This window comes from Daktulosphaira vitifoliae, unplaced genomic scaffold (genome assembly GCF_025091365.1).
Source record: "Daktulosphaira vitifoliae isolate Bord-2020 unplaced genomic scaffold, ASM2509136v1 Scaffold_1, whole genome shotgun sequence".
In the NCBI taxonomy this organism is placed as follows: domain Eukaryota; kingdom Metazoa; phylum Arthropoda; class Insecta; order Hemiptera; family Phylloxeridae; genus Daktulosphaira; species Daktulosphaira vitifoliae.
Window position 1 is genome coordinate 84,428,510 of NW_026099572.1, and position 12,334 is coordinate 84,440,843.

At 27.3% G+C, this 12,334-nt stretch overlaps 1 protein-coding gene across 2 annotated transcripts; it reads right to left on the reverse strand.

Moving 5' to 3' along the window:
* Positions 1-6,484: 6,484 nt before the first annotated feature.
* On the reverse strand, positions 6,485-9,764 carry LOC126909833 (uncharacterized). 2 transcript variants are annotated; one of them, XM_050692256.1, is made up of 4 exons: positions 9,568-9,764; positions 8,947-9,261; positions 8,564-8,651; positions 6,485-6,808 (listed from the first exon to the last, which is right to left on the reverse strand). In XM_050692256.1, the coding sequence occupies exons 1-4, from the start codon at positions 9,631-9,633 to the stop codon at positions 6,516-6,518; spliced, it is 762 nt and encodes a 253-aa protein (XP_050548213.1). In that variant the 5' UTR covers positions 9,634-9,764; the 3' UTR covers positions 6,485-6,515. The 2 variants fall into 2 exon arrangements, with proteins under 2 accessions (XP_050548213.1, XP_050548218.1); XM_050692261.1 differs by lacking the exon at positions 6,485-6,808 and adding an exon at positions 7,322-7,664.
* Between the last annotated feature and the right edge of the window lie 2,570 nt (positions 9,765-12,334).

The following is a 12,334-nucleotide window of genomic DNA, read 5'->3' on the forward strand; positions in this document are numbered from 1 at the left end:
TAAGGAACCAGCAGATCAAGTAGCTTTTGGAATAAAACACCAATTTTTTTAAAATTAAACACTATCTAAAGATTTGCATCGAAGCGTTTATTTTTGATAGTGATTTTAATCACTGTCAGATATCATTATACTTGATCCAACTATACCACGTCACAACTGTGCCGCGACCCCCCTGTGCTGGGTTTTTTTTTTAATTTCAATTTGTTGTTAACTATGAATAAATGGTCTACAAAAAATTTTCATTTGTGTCAAACGTATACTTTTATTATTCAATTTTTCGTGCTATTTACAAATCAGCAATTATACATTTTCCATCACTAATAATTTTTAATATTGTCACTAATTAGTTAAAAATTATAGGATATAACTATAAGGAAAATAGTTCTAAATATTTCAATTGTATCATCTAATGAAACTCTTGGTGTTTAATAAAATTATTAAGAATTAAAATTATAAAGAAATTATTAATATTTCTTTGAAATGGTTTATTACGATAAAAAAATAATTAAAAACACAAAAAAATTGTTTTTAAATTATTACAGATTTTAATTTTTAATATGTTAAAAGTAATCAGTACAAAATATCATTTTTAATCTATTTTTTTGGTCTTTTAAAGTTGATTTTTTGAAAGTTAATGATAAAAAAAAGTTGAATTTGTTACCACAACTTTTAGCTCAACTTCAAGTTTGAAATTTAAATTATTAAATGAGAAATTTTATGTGAATAAAAATAAAGTATTCTTAAGATTAATATGGAGTCAGGAAATTGTATAATTACTCTATTTACTGTAAATTTATCAGAAAAGCTCAATATCTTTTTTGCATTTTTTTTGAAATAGACCACTTAAATAGAAATCATGGTAATCGTTTTCAATCAATCTTTGGTGTTTAAAAAGATTCTACAATTGAAATATTCAGAACTTAATACATTTTAATGATTTAGTTTAACTAAATAACCAATCAAAATGTTGTTAAAAAAATTTACTCAATTGAGTGTATTATAAAATATGATTACAATTATAAAATAATTTTATAATTGTAATTTATAATTTAACAAAACTATTATTGTTTTGTTAAATTCAGGTGAAACTAAAAATCTTTTATTTTTGCATTTATGATTTATATAGCAACATGTTATCAAAAAATTTGGAATATTATTGACTGTTAGTAAGTGTTAGGGGCTTGTTTAATAGTTGAGGATCTTGGTCAAAACCAAGAATCGGAAGCTACCCGACGTCTGCCCAAATATCGTCCCTATCTCCTTAAATGAGTTTTAATTGCCTGAAGGAGACACAGGCAATCGTGTACCATAGTTACAGGTGATAGATTATAAAATAAAATTAGACTATTGTTTTATGTCAACGACAAAGTAAAGTTATATTTAGATGTTTAGTAAATATAAGTTATATTTAATGTACAATACGTCTGACCTTAATCCTAGTACAGTTGGTTAGTAGGTATATCCAAGTGAGACGGAGTTGGTTGGCTATGATGACAATTGGCGATAGACGGGTTGTTGAATAAAACAAGTTAAGTTATAAATAATATAAATAAGACGTAAATATAGAATATAATATAGAATATAGAATATAAATAAAGTAATAATATTGAAAACTATGTCTATAACGGCCACTCAAACACAACTGCCCTTTGTTAGTTAGATGTCAGTAGCTCCGGGCTACAGACGAGTAGAATTGTCACATCAGCATCTCCCTCTATGCTAATTAATATGTATTACGAATTAAATGAATAGAAATAAAACGTGTGTAATATAAGTGGTAAGAACATAGTAATAAATGTTCTTACAGTAAGTTACAAAAATAAAGTTAAAAAATTAATATATTACGGAGTATAATTATTTAATTTTGTAGTTGAAAACTATTGTCATATCAAACCTAATTCGGCATTAAATACATTAAAAACATTAAATATAAATGATTTTAATTGTCTATATGGAGAATGCGGGCTAAGTAACTTTTTAATTGATAAAGTGGATATTTTTTCAATTTTTGAGGGTAATGTCTTCGACTAGATACGATTTGTGATCTTTTGACGTATCGTCGAAAACAATCGTTTCGGTGAGACCTGAAAAAAAGTGGTAACAGACACCAATAGAAAACCTTTAATTACAGCCATTGCTGAATCTTTAATTTTTTTTCTGAGTTGTTCCGATTAAGAATATTTTAATTCTTTAATTTGAGTATTTATTTAATAAATTAATTTCGAAAATCAAGCTAAACATACCTAGCGGTTGAAACTGTTTGTAAAGTAATAGTTTGTGACGTGTCACTGGGGATTTATTTTCATTTCTATTAGGTTCTATATATTTTATTAAAACGCATAAAAAATATTCAAATATTAAGTGTAGAAATTATTTTAAATGAGATAATGTTTCAAGTGTAATTAGTCTTACAAGATTCTAATTCTTTATTTATTTTTGTATCTGTGAATAAACCCCCTCGGCCCTTCTGTATTTTGCTAAAAATACAAAAAAAAATATGTAAAAACATATGTGTTTTGGATACTTAAAAAGTATGAACTATCAACGTTTATGAATTTTAAAATAAATGCATCAATATAAATTATATTTAGTATAAGGCCAATAAATTTAAATAGTATTATTTACGTTAGTATTTTAGTATTACTTAAAAATAAATGTAACGTAGATAAATTGAACGCCTATTAACTTTTGTCAAATAATTTTTTTTCGTTTATTTAAAATACATAAGTTTAAAATTTTTTTTTTAGTAACTTGATTCAAATTAATTAAGTGGATAGTTAAATTAGAAAATAATTAGATTTTTCTGTCTTCTTTAACAAAATATGTCGCTTACAAGGGAAGTGTTAAAGTTATAATAGGACTTGAGTATTTGGGATAATTATTAAGGTTGACTGACATTAGTAACGAAGATTTTTGAAAATTAAGTTGAAAAAGTTCTACTTTTTTAATTCATTTTTAAGTTTTGAACCCCCTGTATAAAGGGAAATAGTCCGATTTAAAAAAAATTATGTCATATGAAAGAAGTATATAAATAGTATTTCTCATAAAAAAATTGTATTGTTCAATAAGTTATAGAAATATTAAGTTAAAAATGTGAAATATAAAATCGAGGATTTGAATACAAAAATAGCATACGGTATCCGTTTTCACTATGAAGACAATTATATTGATTCAGTCATTATTAAAAAAGTGACCGCAGTTTTAAGTAAAAAATTTAATTTAAAAAATTGAAAAAATTTCCAAAATTAGCGATTTTTAAATTTGTAATTTTTTTGGAGATTTGCCCCATTTACGGGGAACAAGGGAATTTTTTTTCAATTTTGGAGGGTAATGTCTTCGACTAGATACGATTTGTGATCTTTTGACGTATCATTGAATGAAATCGGTTCGGTGAGAGCTGAGAAAAACTAGTAACAGACGCAAAAAAAAAAACACATCAAAGTAAAATTAATTACATCTCAGCTTTGCATCGAAGCTAAAAAATATTTTATGAAATATTGGAATATTTGGAAGATTCGTTGTTCATTAAAAATAACATTTCATCAAAAATCAAAATATTTATAATTTTTTAGTCTATACTTATTAACATTACAATCAATTACCACTTAACGATAACTTTATATATTTGGCAGTATATATTTGACACGTAACCTGAATTTTCTAGTAATAAAATTTTTAATTTATTTCTATATGTATTTGGATTGAAATAAGTCATAGTTCGATAAAAATATTATTTATTCTTATAGTAAGCACAGTATATTATTCAAACTCAATAATTAGCATTAACTTTTGGTATGTTTTTTTTTGCCTTTCATTGATCCAATGATACTTGAGGAATGGGTTTTTAGCATAAATACATTGTTTTTTCAAAGCTTTAAACAATTTTGAAAATTTTTGCTAATTGTATTTTGGATCTTTAGTAAGATACATTTAGTCTAATATGTAACACTCTTGACACAGCACCACGCCCTTCTCTAGGTTGGCGCTCATTCATGTCTCTCTCGACATCAGCTACCTATGAATATGACAGTCGGTGGTCATCAAAAATTTCCCCGATCTGGATACGGTATTTTGCTGATTATGTGTTCTGTTTCGTTTCCGACGTTCACCTTAACTGGTTATTTACCATAGTTGCGATTGTGAAAAATATTTATACTTATTTATTGTCCTTTTTTTAACTTTTGTTGTGAGATTGTTAATAAACGGATTGCTGCCCATGTAACATAAAAAGTATCTATGTCGACTATTTTAATTTATTTAATTTCTTATTTTAATTACACATTACTTGTGTTGTGTTATACCGCACCATTTAGATATATGATAACTGGCTCCACAAAACAGGAATCTAAACCGGTCAGCCAAAGAAGTTAAGGTAAGAGGCTTCTAGCCAATTCAGTTTATTTGCAATTATATTTGATTTTAGCTTTTAACTCAAAACAGTCAAGTCTCTCTTACTATTTGTTTTATTGTTCATATGGTTATTTGAACGAATTTCGCTGGTAAATTTTTATCTGGATTATTCACAATTATGCCCTAGCGGGATTAGATTTATCATTGACTCTGGAAAAATATTTATAAAAATAAAGTTGGAGTACATTATCTGATATCATCCGCTGTAAACATTGTCGTTGTAAAGGTGTTGGTTACAGTATTATTATAAAGACTTTATCGAAATCATCAAAAGTAGGGTATTTTAAGGGGATTCTGGGCTCACCTACCATTCGACCGGGTGGCAGTGAAGAGACGTTGTCTGAGGGGAGTAAATCCTTTTTTTTTCATCGGCAGCATTATTGTAGATCGTCCTGAAACTGCCGTTAAGCATTACTTCAAGGCGCCTCACGCCGTCTCTAAAATCACACCACCACGTTGTGACCAATCCTTTGTAGATCCGTTGCCCAGGCTGCACTGCGTAGAGGTGAGGGCAGGACTTTGCAAGGGTTGGAAAATAACTCACAATACATTTAAACAAAGAGACACAACACAAAATCCTATGGCGCCGATCAAAACCAGCGCTGCAAATCACCCTGCCTAGGATCTTGGGGCAGTCTCTGCCTCCTCACCGATTCGGCGAACGCCTGGATGAGAGACCAGCCCTCTTGTCCTCTCAACATGAGGTCTACTATGGACCTCACACCAAGCGTGATCCTCGCGCGGAACTCTAAATCTCCCCGCTCGCGGATTCACGCCTCGCACCGGAAGAGCGTATACAGTGCATTATCCGTTTCTCCTGGACGATCCCGACAGTGGTCGCAAGTCGGCGGGGCTGCTTTACGAATACCGTGAAGGTATTCGTTGAAGCAGCCGTGGCCGGACATCACTTGGGTCAGACAGTAAGTCATTTTCCGTGAGTTTAGCCAATCCACCTGTCGAGCCGACAGGGTTCGATGAAGGCCCTCGTCCACGCTCCCGCGGTCTCTTCCTCGGTTGCCGTCGATACCAGTTGGACACAATAACGCTCCGGAGCTGCAGCCGGTCCTCCGCGAGCAGCGGTTGACAAGTGATTTTTCGAAACTCATGTCCGTTAGCGCGCTCGACGGCCAAGTCCGCGGGCGGCAGGGAAGTTAGAACGCCCGCCGCCACTACGGAGGGGGTGCGATATGCGCACACGGTCCAAAGGACAGCCCTCCTCTAGACCCAGTTCAGGGACTTCACGTTCTTGAGCGAGTACTCTAGAGTACATTTTCTTTATTAAAAAGTGGTCTTGTAAAAAATATTTTTTTACAACATATTAAATCACTTATTTTTTGATAATAGTAAAATTAGATAAAAACGATGTTTTAAGGAGATGGCGTTAAAACCTTCTCAACACAAATTTTTGACCTTTTTTGTTCCCTGAGTATTTTTGGCTGTTAGATTTTGTGTTGTTAGATGAAAACAGTAATAAAAAAAGTTGACTTGTTACAGTATAAAAGGTTTTTAAAGTATTATCTAAGATTTCATTATAATTATTCATTTGAAATTTTTTTTTTTTTATTGTGATATCTCTATTTCTCATAGAAGTACAATTTTCAAACATTTTGTAGAAAATATTTTTTTTACCAATTTAGTGGTTACTTTTAAACTCTTCCTGTACTTAGATTTTTTGTAATATTCTCAAATTAGAATTAATGTTCAAAAAAAATGTTATAGTATATTTAAAATACAGAACTTGTTTTTTTTTAATTTTATTATGGTATTGTAGTTTTAAGAATTTTTTTTAAATTATTAAAATAAAATTATTTTTTTTTTTATTTTCGGTAACGATAGGTTCATTTAGATTAATTTGGTTTTTCGATACATAAACCAATAAAATCGGTCTAGTGAGAGTTGAGAATTTTCATTGTCAGCATAAAAAAATATCATATCAAGGTAAAACCAATACCTTCTCAATTTTGCATCAAAGCTAAAAAATAAATACTGATATAGATACATATGAAGATAATGGTACTGTTATAATCAGTATAAATTTATTAAGTAATAGGCGAGGTAAATATTAAAAAGTGCCTTTATTTTTAATAAATATCAGTGAAATATAATTAATATACGTAGTAGTTTATATTCTGTGTTTTGTTTCGTTTGTATAATTGAGATTTTTCTTTTTCAAATTTTGGTTTATTAGGAAGAGTAATATTTCTTATAATACCAACTTTTTCATCAGTATATAAGTAAATAGACTTTTCATTTTTTACATTTAGTTTATTCATATTTGGCCAGTTTTTGTCAAACAGTATCCAGCTGCTGATTTTGTATGAAAATAAAAAAATATTTACATCCAAATATAAAGCAACTGCTAGTAATTCAACATATACATTAGGATATTTTGTGTAATCTGCAAATTTATAAAATTTTCAGTTATATTAATACAAATTTTGTTCGAGTGTAAAAATTGTTTTTGTAATTTTTAAATAAATCTTTCATATTTCTTATAATTTAGTGTTATTTAGACTATTAGTTAAAATTAAAACTATTTCAAATTATAATTATATGAGCATAGATAATATATTATTTTAGTTAGTTGATTTTATCAATGAAGAAGTTCAATATGAATAATAAAATCTATATTAAAATGATTATTTTAGTTATACAAACAATTATATTAAAAGTATATTTATATTAAGTTCATATGTCGGATACCTTGTATATCAAATCGCATGTAAAAACCTTACAATAAGAAGTGATATTCAACATATATATACATAAAATAATTAATACAGAGTGATTGCTTTAAAATGAACTACTAGATTACTTTCAAAATAAATGCAATATAAAAAAGAAATTATTGTTTCTTTTTAGTTACATATATTTCTTGATTTATGAGCTATTAATTACTTTTTAGTATCATCCACTAAAATGTTTAGGAATGTCAACATTAATTTTCTAAATGGTAACATAAATATTTAATTAACTTATAAAATAGAAAATTATCTAATTAAAAAAATGATTGGTCAACAACAACTTTTGGACTAGTAATATGGATGTTATTTTCATTCTTAAACCTAAGTGGGACAAAGAGTGGGGCCAGGAAATGGCTAGTGATAAAAATAGCATCCACTCTTCAATGTCAGTTGTTACTTTTAATTTTTTATAACTCAGAAGTACTGATCTAAAAGTTGTATAGACCAGTAATTTCATTCATTAGATCAGTGGCGACTCGTGGCTTGGACAACGGGACGATCGTACCCCTCCTAAAAATTAATTAAAAGAAGAAAATTAATTGTAAATTCTTAATTCTACATTTTAATTAAAAATGTAAATTTTTAAATAGTAAAATAGTTATAATACATTTTTCGTGTGCGAATTAGATCATTTAATATTTTATTTATAATAATCTATTTATTTATGTATGTTGCGACAAAAAAAAATAAAGTGACACCCCTTTAAGTTATAAGGGGTAATTCTAAAGAGTAATTATTAGCTGATTAATCAAAAATTATTTTTCAATACTGTATTTATTTTGTGAGTTATCGAGTGGTTCATGATGAAGCGATCTACCTGTATAATTTTGTATGGAGCTCAGTTTTTACTAGTATACTAAATATACACTCTGACTAGGTGGATTATGCATTATACATTTTATAATTTATACTCATTTTTTACTACTCAACACTCTGAACTATACATCATAGCTGGTCTCACTACAGTCTTGTAGAATTTACCTTAAGCCTCATTGAAATTATTTTATCGCATAAGACGCCAGACGCTTCTTTCCACTTCAACTACCCGCACTTAATTCTGTGTTTTACATCCTCGTCAATAACACCGCTCTTTTGCACAACTGACCCTAAATATTTAAAACTTTCCACCTCTCCAATTATGTCCTCGCCTATTGTCACTGATCTCCTCATTTCACCTACCTCGTGTTCTGTCTTACTTCTACTCATTGTTAAACCCTTTTCTTCAAGGGCTGATCTTCACACTTCTAGCCTTTGATTTATTTTTAATAACAACAAAAGCATAAATAATTTTTTGCAGTCTGGGAATGAGTTATACCAGTACGAGCTGTACGCACCTGAGCTACATACCTACTCTATGTATTAAAATGCTTGTAACTCTATAAGTATTTATCCTAAAATTGTAAACAAACCTTTTTTGGAAACATTACCAAGTCCATTTAAGTATAAATCAAGTTTCCCATTCATATACTTTTTGAACTTCTTACTATTTTTGATAGTCTAAAAGTTTTTGACAGATGAATTTTTAACAAAAAATATAAACAAGTTCTCATTATTAAGCCGTAAAAGAAAAGATACTTGTTAAAAACGTTTAACAGTTTATTTTTACATATACGTCTTTTTTTAAAAAACCTAATTTTTTTTTGCTAACATAAACGACATAACTATATTTGTTAATTCTATGTTCAGATATTAGAAAATGTTATTTTAGCACATTTTCTAAACAGAACTCAATTTTGAATAATTTTATGTTTATAATTTTCTGTTATTCACAAGCATAATCAGTGTAACTTACTACAAATACTTTTCTTTGTATTTTTGCATATAACTTTTCATTTCCACAAATTACATAAGCCAATGATTTGTATAGAGAATTAAGTTTTTCTACTTTGTATAAATCATATGGAAACGTGGATAATGTTAGTTTTCGACGCTCAATATTTGTGTCGTATAATATCGATTCTTTAAATTTAAGTCCTAAGCTTTTACATTTCTTTTTTCTCCATTTATTATCAATGGGTTGAAAATAAAGTGAATTTGTTATTTTAGCTACTTTGAAATGGGCTCCTAAATCTTTTACAGATGTTATGAATTTAGGATAAATGAAACCCTGCAAAATATATAACGCATATAAAATAATAATTAAATAAAATAATTTTTCTGTATCAACATAAAATACTCGAAAGGTTAAAAAATAACAATAGTTAATTATTTATGGGATCGTAGTTATAATTATAAATATAGCATAATATTTTTGACGAATTAGGTTAATAATTATTTCATAAGAGCTTTTTTAATAATTGGAAAATTAAGGTAGTAGATTCATAAAAAGTATTATGTATCATGGTTAAATTAAAAAAATCTTAACTTGCAAAAGAAACAAAATGAGAAGAAAAATCATATTAAATAGATGTACCTTATGTTCCGACGTGGCTAATAAATGCATCAAGTATAAAATTATAACGATTTTCAAAATAATCATGGTCTCGTTTAATTACTTGATTATTTAATCACAAATATTAAACATACTAAAGGAATATTGTAATTCATCAAATTGCATAAATACTACATGCAATTTTAAAAATAAAACAACAATTCAATTATATTTTGATAAAAGTCTATAAAAAGAGTTATAAAAATACACAATAATTTATTACACATTTTCATGGTTAAAATAAACTATTTATGCTATTTTATAAATCAGATATTTTCTGTGTTTTATTTTTATAATAGGGTAAAATTAGCGTATTAATAGCCAATACCGATATCAGCTATGCCAACCAAACCCAACCCAACTCTTTAAATTCAGTAATAGTATTTTCAGCTCTACTCTAATTAAAACGTCATTAAAACAATGATAAATTAGCGTATTGATTTTACTGTATTCAAAAAATTGTTTTCTGGGTAATTGAGATATGATAGTTTTCGATAAAAACTAAAGCGAGCGACTTCCAAGGTCAATTGGTACCAACCAACTATTTTATTATAATTAGCTATTATCAATAAACAATCGCGTAGCCAGATAATTTTTACTAGGGAGACAATAATTTTGGACCTTATGAAATTTTACACAAAGTCTCCAATAAAACATTTTTGAGGTACTCTTCATAATATTACCTTTGGAATGTGGTATTCCATATTTAGAATATTTTAAATTTATAATGCACCTTAATCAATGTCGGTTATAGGCATGATTGACAAGTGAGACGCATTCGTACTTTTTATGAAAAAAATTAAAAACACGTTGATCACAAAATGTTAAATTTAGTGTAAATAATACAATGGAAAACACATTTATGACTGACATAATACTTATTTTTGAAATGCATTTACGTAAACATGTTATTTGATTTGTATGCGGTTAAGGATATTATTTTTTATAATTTAATAGCTAAAAAAAACCATTACAAATAATTATATTTTTTATTTTACACGTGTAAATTTTATTTTATTCTAATTATTTGAAAAATCTATAAAAAAAATGAAAAATTCTTATAAATAAGAATTTCACTGAACAACTTATGCAGCTTATATTAGATCATAAAAATTTCTTATAGTAACATTATTTAAGTAATTTATAATTTAAGTGGATATCCGATCGGTTCGTTCTCCCAATATAAACAAAAACTAACAATATGCAATTATTAATGTTATTAAAATAATAATACTTATGTGGTCTATTGTAGAAAAAATTTAATTGCTCCTCACACAACTTAAGCATAAGTTATTATTGAGTTACAAACATTTTAATAAATTGTTTGAGTATGTATTATCCAACCGTATGACACGAGTCAGGGTGTAGTATACATTATAATTATACATCAGTACGAACTGTACCCATCAGCGCTACATACCCACTTTATATATTAAAATGTTTACAACTCAATATTTACTAGTCCTAATACAGTTATCGATGCATCAATAATTTGAAAGAGATGTGCTTAAAATTTGGCTATTTTGAAAAATATTTATTTATTTTTCATTAAAAACAAATAATAAAAAATATTATATTAACGTAGTCTATTATTGTATAAATTATTAAAAAAACAATTACAACGAAATGTTGATTGCATCAAAAGTTATAGGAGATATCAATTAGATCTTTTTTATTCTGTATGTATGTATACAAGGTGTTCATTAATAAAGAAACAGGTCAATTGTTATAAACAATAAGAACAATAGAAACCCAATTCCTTACTTACTGAACACTCAATATAAAGTAATGTATACAGAGGTTCAAAAATTAAGGAAATAGGTCAATTGTTACAAACAATTGACCTGTTTCCTTACTTACTGAATATGTGTATATATTTCTCTCTTTTTTTTTTTTATATAGATGTATGTTAAACGAGCATTTTCTCTTTTCCTTTATATATTTAAAACTAGAGATATGTGGCAAAACTGATAGTTTAGAATCTCGATAACGAACAGTGTTATGCTTATTTATTTTATTTTGAATCATAAAGACGCTATTTTTTATATTTCGCTATGAAAAAGTATAATATTTATAATTATTAATAATTTCATCAGTAAAATTACTGAGAAAATGAAAAATGTCAAGTAGAAATGTTACAAACAGTAAAATTATAATCATTCTTCTAGTTTATCATCAAAACATAAGTATAATAAATTTTTTTATAAATAAAATATAAATATTAAAACAAAATCATAATTGAATATTTTTTTAAAAAACGCAAATATAATATATAGAAAATTATATCGAAAAAAAAAATTAACATAAAATGTGTAATATTTAGTAATATTTGTGGCGCTAGTTATTATCCACAAACAGAAACGTTTGGAAAGAAATCATGTCAAGTTTTATAAGTTTTCGTATAGATAACGCTAATATTACATGACTCGTCAGTGTTAAAATATTTATTTCAATTTTTATAGCTTTTAATAAATAGTTTTATCATAATTCGATAATTGCATTTTATTTATAGAATTTGTGTTATTATTTTTAAATAGCAGTCTATGAAAATAGTACTACGGGTTTTGAGAGGGTATACAGGACGGACCCCCTGTCTGTAGGGTAAAAAATTAATTTATTGTTAAATAAATCAATTTATGTTGATTTTTCAATAAAATAGTAGTGATTAAGATTTAATTTATTTTTGTTAACCATTTAAATATCAAGTTGTAAAATTTCTAATGGTATTTTTTAGGGATCTTATGAAAGT

What these genes read in the sequence shown, in the direction of transcription:
- LOC126909833 (XM_050692256.1), bottom strand. Translation starts at nt 9,633, where the DNA reads ATGATTATTTTGAAAATCGTTATAATTTTATACTTGATGCATTTATTA. An exon ending in TACAAAGAAAAGTATTTGTA is followed by an intron (nt 8,652 to 8,946) that starts GTAAGTTACACT and finishes AAAAACTTTTAG; the next exon opens with ACTATCAAAAATAGTAAGAA. An exon ending in TGGTAATGTTTCCAAAAAAG is followed by an intron (nt 6,809 to 8,563) that starts GTTTGTTTACAA and finishes ATAAATTTGCAG; the next exon opens with ATTACACAAAATATCCTAAT.